This window comes from Sorex araneus, chromosome X, assembly GCF_027595985.1.
Source record: "Sorex araneus isolate mSorAra2 chromosome X, mSorAra2.pri, whole genome shotgun sequence".
NCBI classification, from domain to species: domain Eukaryota; kingdom Metazoa; phylum Chordata; class Mammalia; order Eulipotyphla; family Soricidae; genus Sorex; species Sorex araneus.
In genome coordinates, this window is record NC_073313.1 from 109,756,000 (window position 1) to 109,776,943 (window position 20,944).

At 37.4% G+C, this 20,944-nt stretch overlaps 1 protein-coding gene across 3 annotated transcripts in view; it reads left to right on the forward strand.

The window, feature by feature from the left end:
* The window catches only part of LOC129399934 (putative bifunctional UDP-N-acetylglucosamine transferase and deubiquitinase ALG13), a 46,464-nt gene extending 29,891 nt beyond the window's left edge, over positions 1-16,573 (forward strand). For all 3 annotated transcript variants that reach the window (XM_055121397.1, XM_055121398.1, XM_055121399.1), the window contains 7 exons: positions 1,329-1,403; positions 2,546-2,711; positions 8,672-8,908; positions 11,385-11,425; positions 13,956-14,133; positions 14,797-14,865; positions 15,697-16,573. In XM_055121397.1, the coding sequence (XP_054977372.1) occupies positions 1,329-1,403; positions 2,546-2,711; positions 8,672-8,908; positions 11,385-11,425; positions 13,956-14,133; positions 14,797-14,865; positions 15,697-15,962 (1,032 nt within the window). In that variant the 3' untranslated portion in view covers positions 15,963-16,573. The remainder of the gene's footprint in view (positions 1-1,328; positions 1,404-2,545; positions 2,712-8,671; positions 8,909-11,384; positions 11,426-13,955; positions 14,134-14,796; positions 14,866-15,696) is intronic.
* The last annotated feature ends 4,371 nt before the right edge of the window (positions 16,574-20,944 follow it).

A 20,944-nucleotide genomic window follows, 5' to 3' on the forward strand; every position in this document is an offset into this window, starting at 1 on the left:
ATTTGTCCAGTTCAGGATTGTGGGTTTTTGGGACCTGTCCGAGTAATTCAGGATACAAGGCAGTAATCAACATTAAAGGGATGCTATTCCTCCTTTTTTTTATTTTGCTTTTTGGGTCACACCCAGCGATGCTCAGGGGTTACTCCTGGCTTTGCACTCAGGAATTACTCCTGGCGGTGCTTGGGGGACCATATGGGATGCCGGGGATCGAACCCGGGTTGGCCGCGTGCAAGGCAAATGCCCTACCCGCTGTGCTATCGCTCTGGCCCCCGTTGCTATTCCTTCTTAAGAGTGCACTCACAGATGCCCATGTTTCTTAAACTAGCACAGCTTAGACTTCACTTTTTTGGGGTATGGGAGAAGTTGGAAAACAAGGAGAAAGTTACACAGAAGAAGTGGGGTGAGCATGCAAAATTTCTGGTCTAGGAGTCAATTTCTTTTTGTCAATGTTATAACATTGAATAACAATATTTAGGAAATGGCTGTAAATGTATTTAAGTTGGAACAGTTCTTTGAGCATGATTTCTATTTTGTAGTTGAAAAACTTGTCATCAGCCATCACACACTTTTCTGAAATTAATCTGTTCAGGTATTCCTAATATGTTGATGAAGAATTCATAAACTAAAGATTTTTAGAGGATTTTATTTTTGTATATTTGTGAGAATAAATCATATGCTGGAATTTTGATGGTAGGTCTGGTGAATCTTAACAAGTTTATGAAATTACCTAATATCATAAACCAACAACAAAGCAATAAATCAACTATAAATTTCAGTTATTTAATACATCAAATAGTTTGCTTCTTAGTTATACTTACATTTTCAGTGCAGTTCTATAGTAACGTTTCTGCCCAGAGATACAGGGTTCTTGATTGCCAGGGCAGGAAAGAAAAGAGAGTGAAGGGTATAACTCTTACACCTTCTGTCCGGAGAGGGCACATTTCTATTCTAATTTTTCTGTTTTCTATATTCCATTGGTTAGTGCAATGTTTCTCAACCTTTTATTCACTATGGTCCCTGTCTGACATTATTTCCTTCCTGGGGCCTCCCTGTCCTACCAGTTGGTCCTCTAATATTTTCACTGTATCCCACCACTGTCTTCGGGGTTGGAGGGATTTGTTTGATAAATCTTTAGGATTCTCTTTTGTGCATAATATTTTATCTTGCTATTTCCAGTATTCTATTTCTATATTTTTCTTCATTCTAACTAGGATGTGTCTTGGAGTATTTTTATCTGGATTTCTTTCAGCTGTTACTCTTTAGTCCTCCTGGATCTGGGTGTGTGCACTCTGTCTCCTTTTAAAACTATATTTTTGTATTCATTAAAGTCTCTGCAGGACAGAGGAAGACCAGATTGTGTGCCCGATCAAGATACACATACCTCATATGACTATCCACAGAAGGTAAAGTTTATGTACAGAGTAGGGAGTTAACCTCAAAAGGTTAATTGAATGGTCACGGAGATAGCTTAAAGGTCTAGAGCATAGCACAAGATTCTCAGTTTGATACCCTTCAGACCATACTCCTTTAAGCCATGTTGACCCTCTAAGTACCCCTGTGTTGCTCTAGTGACCTTCAACACAACCCAGCCAGTGTTAACACCGACAATCCCAAGTATTTAACAGTCTGTCTCACTTGATTAGTATTTCTGGGAGTGGCTCCAGAGCCCTGTCAGCATTGTTTAGGAGCCCCACCTCCAAAGAAAGGAAAGTAGCTAAGAACATATAAATGAGTAAGATCATCCTGGAAAAAGGAAGATTGAGAAAAGAATGCAAGGTACAGTGGTAAAGAAATAGACTTCTGTGAGTACCATTCGAAACATTTGTTATCATCCATAGACCATCTATCTAGTTTGAGTACTGTGGAGAGTAGTCTGTTCTTTTAAGTAGTTGTAGCCTAATCAGAATTAAAAGCTTGAATCTCATGAAGTTAATGAAGACAAATTTTGTTTCAAAGAAGTATGCTATTTGGTGAAGTGTGTGTGTATATATATATATATGTCATTTAATATATACATATATGTACATTAAGTAATGTATGTTTAAAATATATAGATTTATATGCAAGAAATTTCAGAGGTTTTTTTTTTTTTTTTTTTGGTTTTTGGGTCACACCCGGCGATGCACAGGGGTTACTCCTGGCTCATGCACTCGGGAATTACTCCTGGTGGCACTCGGGGGACCTTATGGGATGCTGGGAATCAAACCCGGGTGGGCCGTGTGCAAGGCAAACGCCCTGCCCACTGTGCTATTGCTCCAGCCCCAGAGGTTTCATATTTGAGAAGACTGGTACATAGTTTGGTGACTTGAGTTGGAGGGAAATGTTTTTGTACTTGAGTTTTGAATGATAAATGTGTTTCATCGTTTCAGAAAAATAATGCATGAAAAATTAAGGTTTTCAACGTAGTCTGGGAGCATCTAAGTTAACATAAAGGTTGACTTATCAGTGTTCTGTTTTATCAAAATACTATTTTCAGAGATTTAAATTCAGTAACATCATTTTAGAAACCAAATTTTGTGTCCTAATATTTTTTTCACACTTACAGGTGATGGTGAACTCTACAGAAGTTGCAACTTCCTGTGCCAATAATGTTCCAGCTCAAGACTTTTCTAATTGTTCAGCAGCTAATCAAGCTAGTAGTATTACTTCAGTTTCCTCACAGAGTGCTGTGCAGCCTCTGTTTGTATCTGCAGGTACTCAAGGCAGAGCAGGTATGTTATTAGTGGTAGCTCATTGTGAAATTCCTCTTCTCAAAGATGTTTCTAGAACAGTTCTTGTGATAAATAGGATTACTTTAATTTCCAATATTAAACTTGTCTGTTTTACTTATTTTGGTTTTGGAGACACACCCAGTGGTGCTCAGAGCTTACTCCTGGTTCTAAGTTCAGGGATCACTCCTGGCAGAGCTCTGGGGACTATAAGCAGTGCTGGGGATTGAACCAAAGTCGACCCTCATGCAAGGCAAGCATCTTGCTATACTGTTTTTCAATATACATATTTTCTGTAGGAAGTATCGATGAGATTTAGAAATGTTTCTCTTTTTTTGTAAATTATTGTTGATATATATATATATATTTTTAATTTTTATTAGTGAATCACCGTGAGGTACAGTTACAAACTTATGAACTTCCATGTTTGGATTTGGTTTATATCCCTCCACCGGTGCCCATTCTCCACCAGTGTTCCAAGTATCCCTCCCACCACCCCACCCCAACCCCCACCACCCCACCCTGCTTCTTCGGCAGGACATTCCCTTTTGTTCTCTTTCCTGTTGGGTATTGTAGTTTGCAGTAGAGGTATTGAGTGGCCATCATGCTCGGTCTATAGTCTACTTTTGGTACGCTGTTTTCAACTCGAGTGAGTCCTCCCAACATTCTCTACTAGGCGTTCCCTTCTCTATCTCAGCTGCCTTTTTCCCAGCATGTGAGGCCAGTTTCCAAGCTGTGGAGCAGACCTTAATGTTGATATTTTTTTAGTTTTTATTTTACTACATAATGAATACTTAGGGAACATGTCCTATATTCTCAAACTTTGACTTACTTTACAGGAATTAAGTTCAAGGTGCTTCACACTTCACAGAATTCCTGAAAAGTTTTCTGTGAACTACATTTCTATATACTGAACCGTTTTCCTGTGTTTGTCATTAAAAAAGAATATGGCATATAGAATTTAGGATATCTATTAGAACCCTGGTTTTACCTTGCTACCTGGCATATTTTTTACAAATTTTTGACCGTTTCAGGGGGCTGGAGTGACAGTGCACTGAATAGAGCATTTGCCTTGCACATGGCTTACCCAGGTTTGATCCTCACTACCCCTAATAGTCCCCTGAGCATGCCAAAAGTAATTCCTGAGTGCAGAGCCAGAAGTAACCCCTAAATACTGCCAGGTATGACCCCCAAACAAAAGCAAAACAGTTATTGACTCTTTCTTAAAAATGAGTTTGGAATTTTTGATAGTACCAATTTTTGAAGTGATTGTAAAATTGAACTGAGGGAGTAAAATTTAAAATTACCAGAATTTTTGGAAGATGTGACAGAAACATAGATTTTCAGTGTGAGACCCATATGGAAATAGGAATAGCAAAACAAAATCTCATGGAGACTATTTAAATGATAAGTATTCCCCAGAAAAACCAGAATTTTTGTTGGATGGTACAAACCACTGATCATAAGACCTATTTGCTGTTAGGATTTATATGGTAGCAAGAAGATGAAAACATGGGAATGCTGACAGACATTAGAACAGAACAACTCTCCAAAGTGCAAATATGAATTCACTGCAAAGTAGGGCAACTAATTCATAAGGAGCAGCTAAAATTGTTAAGAAATTTACCTCTACTACTAGCTGGGTGTGTATTGGGTACATAGTAAAAGGCATTAATCACTGCATCACTGTCATCCTGTTGCTCATCAGTTTGCTCAAGCGGGCACCATTAACATCTTCATTGTGAGACTGTTGTTACTGTTTTTGGCATATCGAATACGCCATGGGTAGCTTGCCAGGCTCTGCCGTGCAGGCGAGGTACTCTCAGTAGCTTGCCGAGCTCTCCAAGAGGGGCAGAGGAATCGAACCCAGGTCAGCTGTGTGCAAGGCAAATGCCCTACCCACTGTGATATTGCTGCAGTCCAAAGCCATTAAAGTACTTGGAAATATTTGGCGCCTTAAATACTCTCAAAACTCACCTGAGAGGGCTCATTTTAGGGAGGGTATTCCTCATTGAGATAAAAATTGATCGGGACAGAATTGTAGATGCAGATTAAAGTTGAAGAAAACAGCAAATGATTCTTAGAATGTCCTATTGAACACCACAAAACAATGGTAGAGTTTAGAATTTAAAAAATCTGGAGCATTGTGATGGATACAACCCAATAAACCTAAGCTTGTGGCAGAAGAGAAAGGATAAATTTATGTTCCTACAGTCTATAGGACCTTTAAAATTTGTGAATGAGATGATCCATCTCTAGAGCAGTTTGGACATTATAAAATCTTAGGTGGATTTTGTAGTTTACCTTTACAAAAATAAACTTCAAAATTTTTTTCTTTTCTTGCTATTCTTGATTCTCTCAGGCCTGTCAACTTCTGTGACTAGTAGTTCGTTCTTACAAAGTGATTATAATCACATTCTATTATCTTTAGATATTGAATTTACTCCACTTGTGTTTTTTAAAAATGTGGTTAGCTGACTGGAGAGATAGTACCAAGGGGGCCAGCCTAGGTTCAGTCCCTAGCACTCCATATGGTTACCCTAAATCCCATGAGAACTGTGATCCCTGAGCCCAGAGCCAGAAACAGTATCTGAGCACTACCAGATGTAGCCTCAAAACAAAAAATGTCATGAGAATGTTACTTCCAAAGAATTTTTTAAAAGCTTTCTTGAATTTCTGGATTTTTAAGATGTTCTAAAATTAAATACCTCTTCTAAAACTAGAAATAATTTTGAGTATATGACAAAACTGCGAAACAGTTTGTTGACTGGGTTTTAAAAATTTTTTTATTTTATTTTTTATTTTTATTTTTTGCTTTTTGGGTCACACCCGGCAATGCACAAGGGTTACTCCTGGCTCATGCACTCAGGAATTTCTCCTGGTGGTGCTCAGGGGACCATATGGGATGCTGGGAATCAAACCCAGGTCAGCTGCGTGCAAGGCAAACACCCTCCCTGCTGTGCTATTGCTCCAGCCCCAAATATTGTGTAGTTTATCACTGTCACTGCCACCCCGTTGCTCATCGATTTGTTCGAGCGGGCACCAGTAACGTCTCTCATTGAGAGACTTATTTGTTTGGTTTATGTGGAAGTCGATGTGGAGGTCTCGTTCTGTTCAGCAGGGCGAACCCTTCGTAGGGCGCAGCCGAAAGAACAGGCGCAGAGCCCGGAGGAGAGAGAAAAGGCATTTATTCTATGGCAGTTACAGTATTTATACCTCCCTGTTGGGAGGAGATGGTGCCAGGACCCCAGGACCCCCAACAGAAATGCAGGGTGTGGCACGGGATTTAGCTAGTAATAAACAAATGTTGATAGGATAAGATCAGTAAGATTAGGAGTGGCAACCTTTGCTAGGTGTGGCATGGGGTTAGCTAGTGATTAAACAAATAGTGACAGGATAAGATCAGTAAGGTAAAATGGCTCCCTACAGGTTTATACCCAGTAAAAATGTTTTGTGGTGCCCAGTTCTTAGTTTTTATAATTTGTATAGATTTTATTTATGTTTCTAGTTAGTGACCAAAAATAATGTGAATTATTACTAAACCTTGACCTAGAATTCTTTTGCTAAATTACCTGAATAATAAATTCAATTTGTAAAAATGAACCTAAGTATGTAAACCAAGTATTCTAAAACTCTAGACATAAAGATGTGTAATCACAACTAAATAAGTGATTGATTTGGTGGCATTGGTGGTGTTTCTCTCGCCCACCATGTTCGGTGGCCATGAGCCACTTCCTCACCTCGGCCTGCAGCCACCACCAACAGATACAGGAAGGAGGGAACAGGGCTGCCAGGCTGGTTGGTGATCAGTTGCTGTTTATTCCATTCCCCCCATCTGCCTGTTCAGTCTCACTATGCTTCCAATTTCAGTCTCACACTGCCGGGCATTCCCATTTCCTCCTGTCCCTCATGCTGGTCTCTCTGCAGCCTTTGTCTCTTGCCAACCTCCAAGCTTTGGAGATAGTAACCACACCCAGTTGAAGTAGCACAATCAACATATGAATGCCTTTCCTGATCTCCTCCACTCAAGTGTGAAGTACCACCTAAGGGTGTTTCTCTTTTCCTTAGTCCAATAACCATTTAAACCATCATCTTAATTCTACTTAATTTTAGCCTTTTCATATGGACACAGTAAGATATACATTAAGCTTATAGGGTGGCTCTCCTGGGGACATCTCACTTTAAATCTCAGACAACAGTGCTCAGACCAGATGAGCCCTTCCTAACCCTAGCAGGGTCCTTGTCGAGTTGTTACTCTTTGGATTATGAGAGAATTTGTCCATGACTGTGCTCTTAACTTATAATTAAGTATTACGGTGCTTGACCTGACCCATTTCGATGCCAGGGTAGCTCACAGCTTGCCCTGGGTCTATCCAGTCTCTCGTTGGCACCCTGCTTTGGGGTGCTGGAAAGAAAGGGCAACTGAGGCTTAAGTCAAGAGAACAGATGCCCAGGAGTGAATATTATTCGGGGTCAATTAACTCCCAAGTTATAAAAGCTGAGGGTTAACTGTCTTCCTGTTTCTATACAAAAAGGACATTGTTCTGAAGTAAACGATGCAAAAGGACATAAGGGAAGGAGAAAAGCAATATTTCATTTACAAATATAAATCCAGAGATTTCTGAGGAATTTAACTTTACAAGTCACAGGTACTGCTTAGGGGAAAATGGTGATTTACTGGTGGGGGAAGAGAGCACAGAGAAGAGGTTAAAGATAAAAACAGAGGAATTGGGAGTGCCTCGGGAGCATTGTGAATGGTGCAGTCTGACAAACCCAAGCTCTGTGGGGCCAGGGAGAAAGGACAAACCAGTGCTATCCTACATAAAGATTTATTGAACCTTGAGACTAACGTTGCTACACATGTGTGCCACACAAAAGTAAAATTTAATACTTGAATTTCTTTTTCTTTTTTTTTTTTTTTTTTTTTGCTTTTTGGGTCACACCCAGCAATGCACAGGGGTTACTCCTGGTTCTACACTCAGGAATTACCCCTGGCGGTGCTCAGGGGACCATATGGGATGCTGGGATTCGAACCTGGGTCAGCCTGGGTCGGCCGCGTGCAAGGCAAGCGCCCTACCCGCTGTGCTATTGCTCCAGCCCCAATACTTGAATTTCTAAATCGGTTAAAGTAATTCTATTAAACTGAATGGGTTCTGTTGATCCTGCCTGAAAATATTACACATTAATCTGACACACTGTTTATTCAAAGATATTATAAGTTGCAACTGCATTTTTTCTGTTCACTGTTAATTAAACATTTTGATTTATGTTAAAAATTGAAATCCCTAAATGAGTTCTATTTATTTTTATTATTATTTGGTTTGGGGACCTCATGCTAGTGGTGTTCAGGGCTTATTTCTGGCTCTGCCCTCAGGGATCCTCCTGGTGGTGCCTCGGGGATCTCTTGGGCCTCTGGATGGAACACAGGTCTTCTGCATGCAAGGGAAGCACTTTACTTGCTGTACTCAATCCAGTTTTGAGTTTTTTAAAACTATAGATTTAGAGTTGACTATATTCATAGAGTGCTACCAGATATAAACTTCAAGATTTGCTGCAGTGTATAATCTGTGCAATTTAGTCTCTTAGTTTCTGCATCTGTTGATTTGAGGAAGAATGACAGATGATTATAGATTTGGTAATAAGCAAAGTAAAAAAGTTTGCCTGAATGGTATTTTCTATATGTAGCTTTTCTTATTTTAAGTAATTCCTTTTACTCAGAATAGTATGTAATTAATTCTGAATCTTCTATTGGCATGTTTAAGATAAAATAGTATGTAATTCTGAATTTTCTATTGGCATGTTTAAGATAAAATGGGCAGTTCAGTTTCCCAAGCTTTAATTTTTAAGTTAAACCATAAGAACTAGTATTTTAACCATACTGGGGACGCAAAACAGGTAGATGATGTACTATTGCTTTAAGCATACTGGTTGTCTATTGCTATTTTGTTCTGTTTCTTTTGTAGTGGTTGCTTCACCATCATATCCTTATCTCTCTGCTCCTATTAATGGCACTGCATCCTCTTTACCACCACCTCCACCTCCACCCCCCCCACCTCCACCTCCACCACTTCCACCTCCACCTCCTCTTCCTGCTGAGGTGGAAGAGGCATCAAATGTACCACCACCACCACTTCCACCACCACCTCCACCTCCACCTCCACCTTATTCCTGCGACCCAAGTGGCAACGATCTGCCTCAAGGTAAGTAGATTTCCAGACTTAGGTAAAGATTACTTAGGCCTGATATTTGAAAATGAAAGTTCACAGCATATTTATGTTTACTGTTGTACTTAGGTTCACTGTGATAATAGCGTAGGAATCAATGTGAATTAATTAGCTTGAGATCATGTCAGGTAAGGGCCTAATGAAGGTTCTATATAAGTAAGAAAAAGTGATGTTTCAAAAGCCATATTTTTTTCTATAAGAATTAATTTTCAGTTGTATGTTCATTGTTAAATCTAGTTTTTCAGTGTTTCTCATTAGAGAATTGTTTTTGAAAGTTCTTAGTAGCTTATTTATGTATTACGGGGACTCTCCCACCTGGTGTGCTTGTAGCTTATTCCTGGCTTTATGCTCAGGTGTTACTCACAGTAGTGCTCTGTGGACTATATATAGTGCTATATATATTGAGTTGTGTATTGATTTTTAATGGATTTTTATACATCGATTTTATATATATATATATACGTATATATATGTATTTTTTTTTGCTTTTTTGGGTCACACCTGGCGATGCACAGGGGCCACTCCTGGCTCATGCACTCAGGAATCACGCCTGGTGGTGCTCAGGGGACCATATGGGATGCTGGTATTCGAACCCGGGTCGGCCGCGTGCAAGGCAAACGCCCTACCCACTGTGCTATCACTCCAGCCCCGTACATCGAATATATATTAAAATTTTTCACTACATATTGAAATGAATTTGCCCCATGCAAGGCAAACTTCTCAACTTTTGTTTTATCTCCCTGACCCCATTTACGTTTTTACACTGTTTTGAGCTAGTTCTTTGTTTTCAGTGCCCAAGGTTTTTAACCAAAATCTTTATCTCTAGTCTGTACCTAAAAATTTTATTACCTCTGTCTCACACACACATATGTATACACACACACATATATGTATGTATCTATGTACATATATTCCTGTCTGGTCTGAGCTTCAACATTTCAGTTTCTGTCTCTACTTGCCAGATATTTTCTCTTGACTTTCTTTCATTTTGGATTTATGTATCTTTAATAAAATTCTGAATTTTATCTCTCTTCTTATATGCATGCTATTCAGGACATTGATTTTTCTCATTTGTTTACTATTTTGTTAATAGTGGAATAATTTTCATTTAACTTAAACAGTATTCTAAATACTGATTCCTTTATTCCTCCCTAGTCACTAACCAACCCGTGCTCAAGATCATTGTTATCAGTGATGCTAATTTTTCATTTCCCAACATTACACTATGAAAATGTTCAAATATACATAAAATGAATTTGATTTTCTTTTCAATACTTCCTATAAGTTTTTTTCATATGAAATATTTTTTATTTACTATTGGTTTATAATGCGATATAATTTCAGGAGTACATCTTCACATCTCTATTTGTATATTCATATCTTACCACACACACTATCAAAGTTCTAATGCCATCACACTATCAAAAGTATCTTTTCCATTCCTCCCATTTGTCTCTTTTACCCAAGTATAGCCATGTTATTTTTATTGTTTTACCAGTATTGACTTTGGTTATCTATATTCCACTAATGTAAAGCACCTGGAAACCAGTCTTTCTGATTTACTTCAGTTCGCATAATTACCTCAAGTTCCATCCATGTTGTCCCAGAAGGCACTATTTAACTTTTTTTTTTTAATTTTGGAGCACACTTGGCTTATTCCTGTTTTTGCACTGAGGTATAAGTACTGTTGAGGCTCAGAGAACAGTCTGGGTGTCAAGGATCCAACCTGAGTCAACCATGTGCAAGGGAAGCATGTTTCCTGTTCTACCATCTCTCGCCCCTGTACTATTCATTTGTAATAGCTAAGCACTATTTCAATATATATATATATACACTGGTACTTCCCTCGTAAATCTTTTTCACTTATTATGAACTATTTTAATCTCTACAACACTTGAAATTTTACCATTTTAGGATATAACCTATGTCAAGTTATTTGCCTTCTATTCTAATGGTGATGTTTTCATCATAATAAAGTTTATCATTATATAAAGACATTATATAAAGACAAGTTAAATTGTTTCATACCATGGTAGTTAACTCAGGTATTAATAATCTCAACATAACACTCTAAGTAGCTTCTTTAACTTAGAATCAACATGGTTACATATGTGGTAAATTTGTATGAAAGTAAAACTTTGTTTTTAGACAAGCAAAAAAAAGTGCCTTTGCTGAATTTTTTTCTGTATGTTAATAGAATGGAATTTCTATATATGTTTAAAATTAGAGTAGAAATAAAACACATATGCAGTTTGGCAAATATGGAGAATAGCCTTGCATGTAGTTATAGTAAGGAGTTATTTACTGTGAGGCAGAATTGGGGATGGTACTGATGTGGGAAGACTGCATTTTTTTAGTATTATGTAGGGAAATATAAAATGCAGGAAAAACTTATGTGGTAGTTCTAATTGCATATATCACTAGTCACTACATTTAACATTTTTAATTTTAGATACAAAAGTTTTGCAGTATTATTTCAATCTGGGGTTGCAGGTAAGAATTATTAAAATTGCTTTAATTAATTCTAAAATTTAAAAATGTTACTATTTTAATAAATCCTCTTTTAAACCAAGTATACTCTCAGTGGCATTTAAGTTTTCTTTATAATGTATCTCTGAAGATAATATAGGTCAGTTTTCTACTTTTGCCTCCCAGTGCTTATATAAAATAGCGTTTAGTTGTGTTGAGCTCTAACCAGCAAAGATTTTGCATGTATTTGCCTCAGTATTCAACATCATTGCTAACCCCTCCTAGATTTTTGTTATGCTTATTTCTGCATCTTATATGACAAGTAATCAGACTAATTCAAATATTACATTTAAAGCACTTGTGTTTGTATATATTTGCCTCATTTTTACCACTTTACTGAGTCATTGGAGGGAGTACTATTAAAAATCACTAAAAGTTGTTCCTGTTTGTAGTTGAGTTCTTTTAATGATCTTCTTCCAGGGATCATTTTCAACTGAAATACGGTCGCTTGATGGTATATTTCTATTAAAAGAATGACACAGTTTACTATTTAGCAGATAGTAAAATAAATTATGTTGTCTCCTGGATAAAGTTCAGAGACTAATTTACTTAAAATCTTGGACATTTCTAGACACTCATCTTCCCCAATTGAATTGTGAACTCAATTTTTTGTTCTTTGCTTCCATCGTTCCTAAGTGCAATTTCAGATGTTGAATAAACAAACTACTTCCCCTTTCAGTTGTATTAGTTATTATGGTCACAGGCATAAATGTTGAGGTATTTATAACTGTACTCCTGAGTCATGGTAATAATTATCTGTTCCATAAAGATGAACATTTTAAAATACTGTTCTGTATTTTCTGTCACAGAAATACAAGGAAATGCAAAATAAGTTTTAAGTATTTTTGAATGTTACAAGTAATACAGTTGGAAAATACTATATTATACTGAAATTATCTGAATAATTAGTTTAAGTATATTGACATATTTTCTTACAGTTGCATACTTTTAAAATCAAATGCTTGACTTTTCTATATAGTTTGCCTTTTGCTTTTGGGTTACACTCCACTGTGCTCAGAGCATGATCCTGGCTCTTCACTGGGAGGTAACTCCTTGCAGTTCTTAGGGGCACTACACGGATGCCAAGTATTGAACTGGGTTAACCATGTGCAAGCAACTACTTGGCCGTACTATCTATCTGGCTTCTGGACTTTGCTGTATGTAATCTACAAACTTTTAATACTTTGACAATTTACCTTAAATGTTTTGCAGTATGAATTTAAAAAGTGTCTTCTCCATTACCCCGCACACATGTAATGCCAAGATCAAACTCAGGGCCTTGCATACGTAAAACATGTGTTCTTAACACTTGAGCCACATTCCCGTCCATTTGACAGCACGATTCTTGTTGTCTGTATCATATACAGTCACAAATATATCATTAATTCATCTAGTTCCCTATCGTTGAATACTTCAGTTTTCAACGTTTTGCTTTATAAAATTTGCTATGAAAATACATTGCTTTATAAAATGATGCTATGAAAATACATTATAAACAAATCATTGTATATCTGATTTCCATAAGTTGTTTTCCTAATAGAATTCTTACATTCCAAAGTAAAATGCAGGGCTACAGTGATAGTACAGCAAGGAAGGCACAGCTGACCCAGGTTTAATCCACTCAACATAGTCCCCTAAGTACAGCCAAGCACCCAAAGACAGTAGATACAAGGGCCAGGCGGATTGCCCCATAGCTAGGAGACTGCTTCATGAGCGGAGGGGAGAAGGCAGATGGAATAGAGAAGGGATCACTAAGAAAATGATGGCTGGAGGGACCAGTTGGGATGGGAGATGCATGCCGAAAGTAGATAATAGACCAAACATGATGACCTCTCAGTGTCTGTGTTGCAAGCCATAATGCCCAAAAGTAGAGATTATGGGGGAATATTGTCTGCCTTAGAGGCAGGGGGAGGGTAGGAAAGGGGGCGTATACCTGGGATACTGGTGTTGGGAAATGTGAACTGGTGGAGGGATGGGTGTTTAATCATTGTGAGATTGTAACTCAAACATGAAAGCTTGTAATTATCTCACGGTCATTCAATAAAATTTTTTTAAAAATTTAAAAATAATAATCTAGAACAATACATCTGGGAAGAAACTAAAAAAATCATATCTAATTATAGATATTTGATTATTCACATTAATGCTTTAAAAACAAAAATCAATTATTTTATGACCAAAAAAATTAAGGTGTACTTTTTCATTGTATAGATGTCCTTTATAGAAGTACAATTAACATAATTGTTAAAATAAATTGTCAATAGTCCATACTGGGTATACTCAGAACATAATATCATAAGCATTTTTACTGTTAAAAACAAAAAGCCTACAAAAAATGCAAAAAAAGTTAAATGCAATTGTAGAAGATATTGAAATTGTAAAATATTTTCTAAAAATGTCACTCCATCTGAAAATCATGACCTTACTTTAGTGAGATTCTGTACACTTTAAGAACAAGAATAGTAATGTATGTTTTTCACTTTTCTTACCCAAGTGCTATCACCACAACTACTGGAACTCAATGGTCTATGTGCCACAGATGCAACCGCAGCAGTTTCATGTTGAGAGTTATCCAGTTTATACTGAACAACCTCCAGTAGATAATACTGTTCTTCAGTTGGGTAGTGAAGTGGAGAGACAAGATGGCACACAGGCAGAAGCACCAGCAAATGGTCAGTAACACTCCAGCTCTGTATTTTAGCTTTTAACAAATAAGTTTTCAGAAAATAAAATTCAAAAATTAAAAATATGAAATAAGGATATTTTTATGCAGCTCTACAATATTTGAAGTTTATTGGCTTTGGGGTCACACAAAGCAGGGTACTCTCTACTTAGTCTTCAGAGGTTGTTTCTAGAGGTGCTTGGACCATGTGGTGCCTGATATTGAATTCATGTCACCTGTATGCATATACTCCAGCCCTTTGTGGTTTCTCTCTGGCCCACAATATGTTTTAAAATTTAAAAGTGTATAAAGTAAAATAATTACACTAAGATAAGGTTAATTTATTAAAAATTACTTTTACAAATATTGTGTGCAGAAAGTAAAATAATTTCAATAATATAAAGAACTATTTTTATGAATGTAATATTGACACATAGTATAAAGGGTAGATATTGTCATGTTCTAGGCTAGTCTTTCTCAAAGAGGATAATACCGTCCCACTTCTGGGAGCACTGGAATGATCCAAGGGGGCATATTAATGTCAACTAGTGCAGTTTGGAGGCACTTTTAGTCCATTTTCCTTAAAGAAGGTCAATTTCCTGGGGCATTCTGAGTAATTTTTTTATCTGAGAAGTTGAGGATTGGTAAGTAAGTTTGGAAAACTCTGTTCTAGTTACTCAAGTTGACTCATCACTCACTGACTCACCCAGAGAAACTCCCAGTTACGGACGCTCCATTCATGGTAAGTCCCCTAAATACTTCTATCATTTTTTTAAGTTTTATATACTATATTCCACGTGTATTTCCTTTGCTTTTGGCTTTGCACAGGGCATCATGTAGTGCTAGAGGTATAAACCTGGGCTTCCTGCATACAAATAAGTGTGCTGCAACCCATTGACCTTTCTCCAGCCTCCCAACTCAGTTTTTACTTGATAGTGATAGAAAAATGTGTTTTTGATATGTTATACTGGGTGGGCTAGAGCGATAGCACAGCAGTTGGGTGTTCGCCTTTCACGCGGCCGACTCGTGTTCGATTCCTCCACCCCTCTCGGAGAGCCTGGCAAGCTACTGAGAGTATGGACCCCGCACGGTAGAGCTTGGCAAGCTACCCGTGTCATATTGGATATGCCAAAGACAGTAACAATAAGTCTCTCAATGAGAGACGTTACTGGTGCCCGCGCGAACAAATCGATGAGCACTGGGATGACAGTGACAGTTATACTGGGTAGTTTAGTGATCTTTTTTTTTACTGGGAAACATCTCATAACTTGATTTTGATCAATATTTATATGAATTTAGTTACTTAGAGGGTCTCTAGAGAAAGATTAGGCATTTTGTCTGTTGGTATCTAAATGATCCAGGAAGATTGCTACATATTTGTAAAAAATTGGCTATATTAATATTTTAGAGCCATTTTAAATAGGCTATGTTTATATATGAAGGACTACTGCTACAATTGCTGTGATCATTTATATATTGAGAGCAAGGTTTTTATTCTCATTTATAAGAACATCCATTTATGTTGGTGTTTCAGTGAATCTGTATATAAAGTGTGCTCTATATATTATTTCAGGTACTTTTCCGAATGGTGATCCTGCATCTTTTCCTCACGGGACAGTCTATTATCCAGTTATTTCAGATCCTTATGCACCATCACCTTTGCCGGGTTTTGATTCCTGCATTCCTGTTATGCCAGATTATCCTTATGTTCCTCCATGGCATCCAGTTGGTACAGCATATGGTGGTTCTTCTCCTGTTCATGGAGCTATGAATACTGGACCAGTTGGCTATATTGCTTCTCCTCCCTCGGTTTCTCATTACTTACCTCAAAATATGTAAAATTCAGCAGTATGAACTATTTTTGTATTGCCATTTTTTGATGCTTTGACTTTTAAAAAGTGTTTTATGTTGGTGTTTAAGTGATTTAGGTTGTTAAGAGTATTTACTATCATATCTTTAAGATTATTTTATCTTTTGATTTAAATAGTGCACTAAAGGAATATTTGGACTGTAAACAAGGAAATTAGGATGGAGGTACAACTAGCTCCATGTTGAACATTCTTCATTGTATTCAGCTATCTTTCTGTCAATTAACTTGTCAGCTTTGTATTCACTGACTGTATCTATTGATAAAAGGAGTAAGGTATGCTCTTTCCTAAGTTCAAGTAAATAAATTAAAAATTGGAATGACTTTCATCAGTTATGTAAAATAATACACAAAACCACAAGGTTTTTGCCCCTGAGTCTCTTATAAATGAGAAAACTTGTCAAATTTCTTTAAAAATTATCTGAACTGAGTTGCCTTCTATAATTATCAGTTTTGAAGGTAGATAAATGCTCTGCTTTAGATTTATTGCATATACTGTTGTTTAATATTGAATTTGTGTTTTCTGCACAGTATTGAGTTGGTGTCATTTGCACAGTTAGCATTAAATAAAAATAGCATTTAAAATTGCAAGAGTCACTGAGATTTTCTTCTTTTACTTTTGTGGCAGCATGGAGAACCGGGATGTTTTCATTTCTGAATACTTTGGTTAAAAAGAATACGAATTTATAATATAAACTAAGAGGGTCAGTTGACACATTACAATCTCTTAATCTTTAAATTGTTTTAATTGTCTTCTTTAAAGGTCATTTTTCTCATATTCAGCTCTTCTCTAGACCCAAAAGAACCTTTAACCTCTGAGTCCTTAGTGTTTGAATAGTTGAAAGAACTTAAGTATAATCTATTGCAAAGAAGTTATTTTATATGCAGTACACTATTCTAAAGTTAGTTTTTATGTGTTTCACATAAGTGCAAGTTCAGGCTTCTACTACATATTCACATTGACCTATGTAGATTATGTTTTATAATTTTGCATCCTTGATCTTGAGTGCTCTACAGGTTGGGATATGTAAACTCTAATATAGGTATGCAAGTATGCACTCATCTTTATAACAACCAAATCTATGGTTGCTCATGTTTTTGGTTTCTGCCAATCTCTTGTGTTCTGAGTTTCTGCAGCTTCTAAGTTAATGTTTCAAGGATTGGTCAAGGTTAAAATATGGAGAAACCCTACTTCAATATTTTTCATGTATCTTTATACTTATGAAATGCATGTAACTCACAGTAGATGATTATCCTAATTTAAATAGTCCATTGGGGGCAGGTGCTATATGATTTCAGTCTATAGTTTTCTAAATTCAGGAAATACTTAGTCTATTTTTCATGAAATGTCTTTGAAACCTTTGCAAATGGTTCACTTGTTCAAGGGATTTCTTGAGAATGTGGGTCTGAAAATTGTGTGTTTTTTGAAATAAGAATGCTTTAAATTTCTAGTTTATTTCTTTAAAAATAAAAACTTGAGGATAGGTTGCTACCTTTCCTTGAGTTCCATTACTAATTCAGTTTAATGAGTTGCTGGTTTTTAACCTGCCCAGTAGCAATGTAGTCCCGTTCATTGATTTGCTCGAGAGGGCACTAGTAGTTCTCCATTGTGAGACTTGTTGTTACTGTTTTTGGCATATTGAATATGCCACAGTAGCTTGCCAGGCTCTACCATGCGGGCAGGATATTCTCTGTAGCTTGCTGGGCCCTCGGAGAGGGATGGGGAATCGAACCTGGGTCAGCGACGTGCAAGGCAAACGTGCTACCCGCTGTGCTATTGCTCCAGTCCACATTTTAGGTTAAAAACAGTAAAAATCACTGGCATTGTTATCCTGTTGCTCATTGATTTGTACGAGCAGGCACCAGTAACGTTTCTCATTGTGAGAGTTACTGTTTTTGGCATATCCAATATGCCACGGGTAGCTTGCTAAGCTCTGCCGGAGCAATAGCAAGGTAGGGTGTTTGCCTTTCACGCAGCGGACCCGTGTTCGATTTCTCCGCCCCTCTCGGAGAGCCCGGCAAGCTACCGAAAAATAATAAAATAGTTAATAAAAATGGTTCTCTACTATTTTTAACCTAAAAAACATAAATTAGTGATTTTGATTGGTATCATTGTTATAGCAAACTGTTGGAATCAACATCATTTACTTTCTATTTAAATCCTACTAGAACACTCCTTTTTTCCTGTGTATTACTGTTTTGTCTGAGAAATAATCCAGGAGTATATCCCTGACTCTCCTCTAATAAGGATGACGATAATGGGAGGGTGAAGAAAATCTGAACTGCTGTTTTTTGTAGGCAGTTTCCAGATTAAAAAAATGTTTCTGTTAATATGTAATACTCTTTAAGGGGCTAGAGCAATAGTCCAGCAGGTAGGGTGTTTGCTTTGCATATTCAGTTCCCAGAATCCCGAGCACTGCCAGGAGTAATTCCTTAGTGCAGAGCCAGGAGAGTAACCCCTGAGCTTCACTGGGTGTGACCCAAAAAAAGGAAAAATGTACTCTTTAAGACTTCATTTATTTGGGGGCTGAAGTTGATAGTACAGTGGTAGGGCATTTGCCTTGCATGTGGCCAGTCTGGATTTAATCCCTGGTATCCGATATTGCTCACAGAGCCAGGAGTAACCCCTGAGCATCACCAGGTGTGACCCAGAAAGTTTCAAAAAAGACAACATGTTTAATCAGCCTTGAGTATAAGCATAGTGGTAATATATATACATGCTTATATATATATATCTTTTATATATTACATTTTATTGTCCTGATGTCACAGAAGCCGTCCTGTTTTTCCTCTGCTCTCAACCAAATGTCATCCACTTAGAGTTGTTGAGAGGAGATAAAATGGTTTATTCTTGTACCTATCCTTGTATCCTCTTCTTTTGAAATAAATCAGGTTATTCCAAAGGTACATTATTTTCACAGTGAGAAAAAACATTTTATGCTGTATCTATTTTCAAAACTTAATTGTGGTTTTCCATCTTCATTAAAAACTAAGAAAATATTGAAACTTGGGCCAAAGAGATTGTACCAGGGTAAAATGCTTGCATCACATGCAGCTGACTCCAGTTCAATCCTTGGCACCATATATGGTCTTCGGAGCACCCCTAAAAGTGATCCCTGAGAAAAGAGTTAAGGGTAAGCATTGACCATTGCTTCATGTGACCCATAACCTCCCCATCTCAAAGAAAATACTCAATCTGTTTTACTACTGAAATTCAATGCTTGTGAATTTAAAACATGCTTTACTTCTTTGAAGACATAATCTACTTAATTTCGGAATGATTCATGTGAATACCAGATAGTCAGAATGTTAGAGAAAAATTACCATGAGTAAATTGTCCATTGAGGGAAGGTGTTACATGAGCTTAATCCAGATTTATCAAAATCTGTGACAAATAAAGTCCGTTTTACAGGAAACCTCTTTGAAACTTTCATTTATATTTATGGTAATTAAAAACTCAGGGCAACTAATAAAGCAGTTTAGCATACCTCCTGTTAATCTCAGTTGTAAACAGATTGAAGGGTATATGGGAGAAACATAACTTCAAGGTAGCATGAACCTGAATTGGAGTAACTACCTATGGTATATCTAAAACTGCTGTAGTGATAAATTGGGGGCATTGCTTCAAAATTTCCTGGGGAGTAGGGTTTATATATTAAAATAAGTTCATGTTAATGATTATTAGATAATAACTGTTTTAGGTTGACTTCAGAAAAACTTCTTAGCAATTGACCATCTGCAAAGGAAATGTTTGCTTCTAAAATTGGTAAGAGTTTAGGTTTTTAATTTTTTACCTTGAATCAAAGACTTACAGAATTTTAGAGATTTTGCCATAAAAGGTCTATAGTTACCTCCTTAAAATATGTGAGGATTAGAGGAGATAGGGCTAGGCCTATAGTGTAGGAGATTGATTTGTAAACGTTTTGTTATGTGTAAAAGTATACTGAACCATGGCATTTGTAGTTGAAACGAACTAGATGAGTAAACCAGTAAACCATTTCTGTTATATTGGTTTGTTTAATGTTTCCCATCACCACAACTTTTTGGGGGGTGGGGGGCACACACTGCTCAGAGGCTACTCCTGGCTCTGCACTCAGGAATCACTCCTGGCGACCTTGCAGGACTATATGGGATGCTGAGGATTTGACCCAGCTCAGCCATGTTGGAGTCAAGTGTCCTACCTGCTGTACTATATCTCCAGCTCCTCACTAACCCTTTTTCTAATTTAATAATTTTTTATATTTTTTTAGTCACATGAGATATAGACTTAAAATGCTGTTCATGGTCAGATTTCAGTCATACAGTGTTCCAACACCCATCCCTCCACCAGTGTGCATATGTACTTTTCCCACCACCGGTGTCTTTAGTTTCCCTCCTGCCACCCTCCCCTCAGTCTGCTTCTATGGCAGGCACTTATCCTCTCTCTCCCTCACTCTCTCTCACCCCTTCCTCCCTTTCCATCTCTCCCTCCTCTCCCTCTCCTGCTCCCTAGATCTGTCATATCTCTCTCTCTCACTTCCTCCCTTCCTCTTCCTCTACACGCCCCCCTTTTGGGGCCATTATGGGGCAATACAGGTACTGAGGTCATCGTGTTCCTGTTTTCAACACACAGTTCTCAGACAGAGTGATTATTTCCAACTATCTTTGTCATGGTGGTCCCTTCTCTATCCCAACTGTCTTCTCCACCAACATTAAAGCAGGGCTTTCAAGTATGATCCAATCCTCCTGGCCCTTGTTTCTACTGTCCTTGAGTATCGGTCTCATGTTACGTTTTTTTAGAATACCCCACAAATGAGTCCAATCATTTTATGTCTCTCCCTCTCCTTCTGACTCATTTCACTCAGCATGACATTCTCCATGTCGTGCATTTATTAGCAAACTTACCTACCACTTTGAATTCAGTTTTTTTCCTATGACTGCCACAGGGTACTTGGAAATGATAAAGTTTACCTTT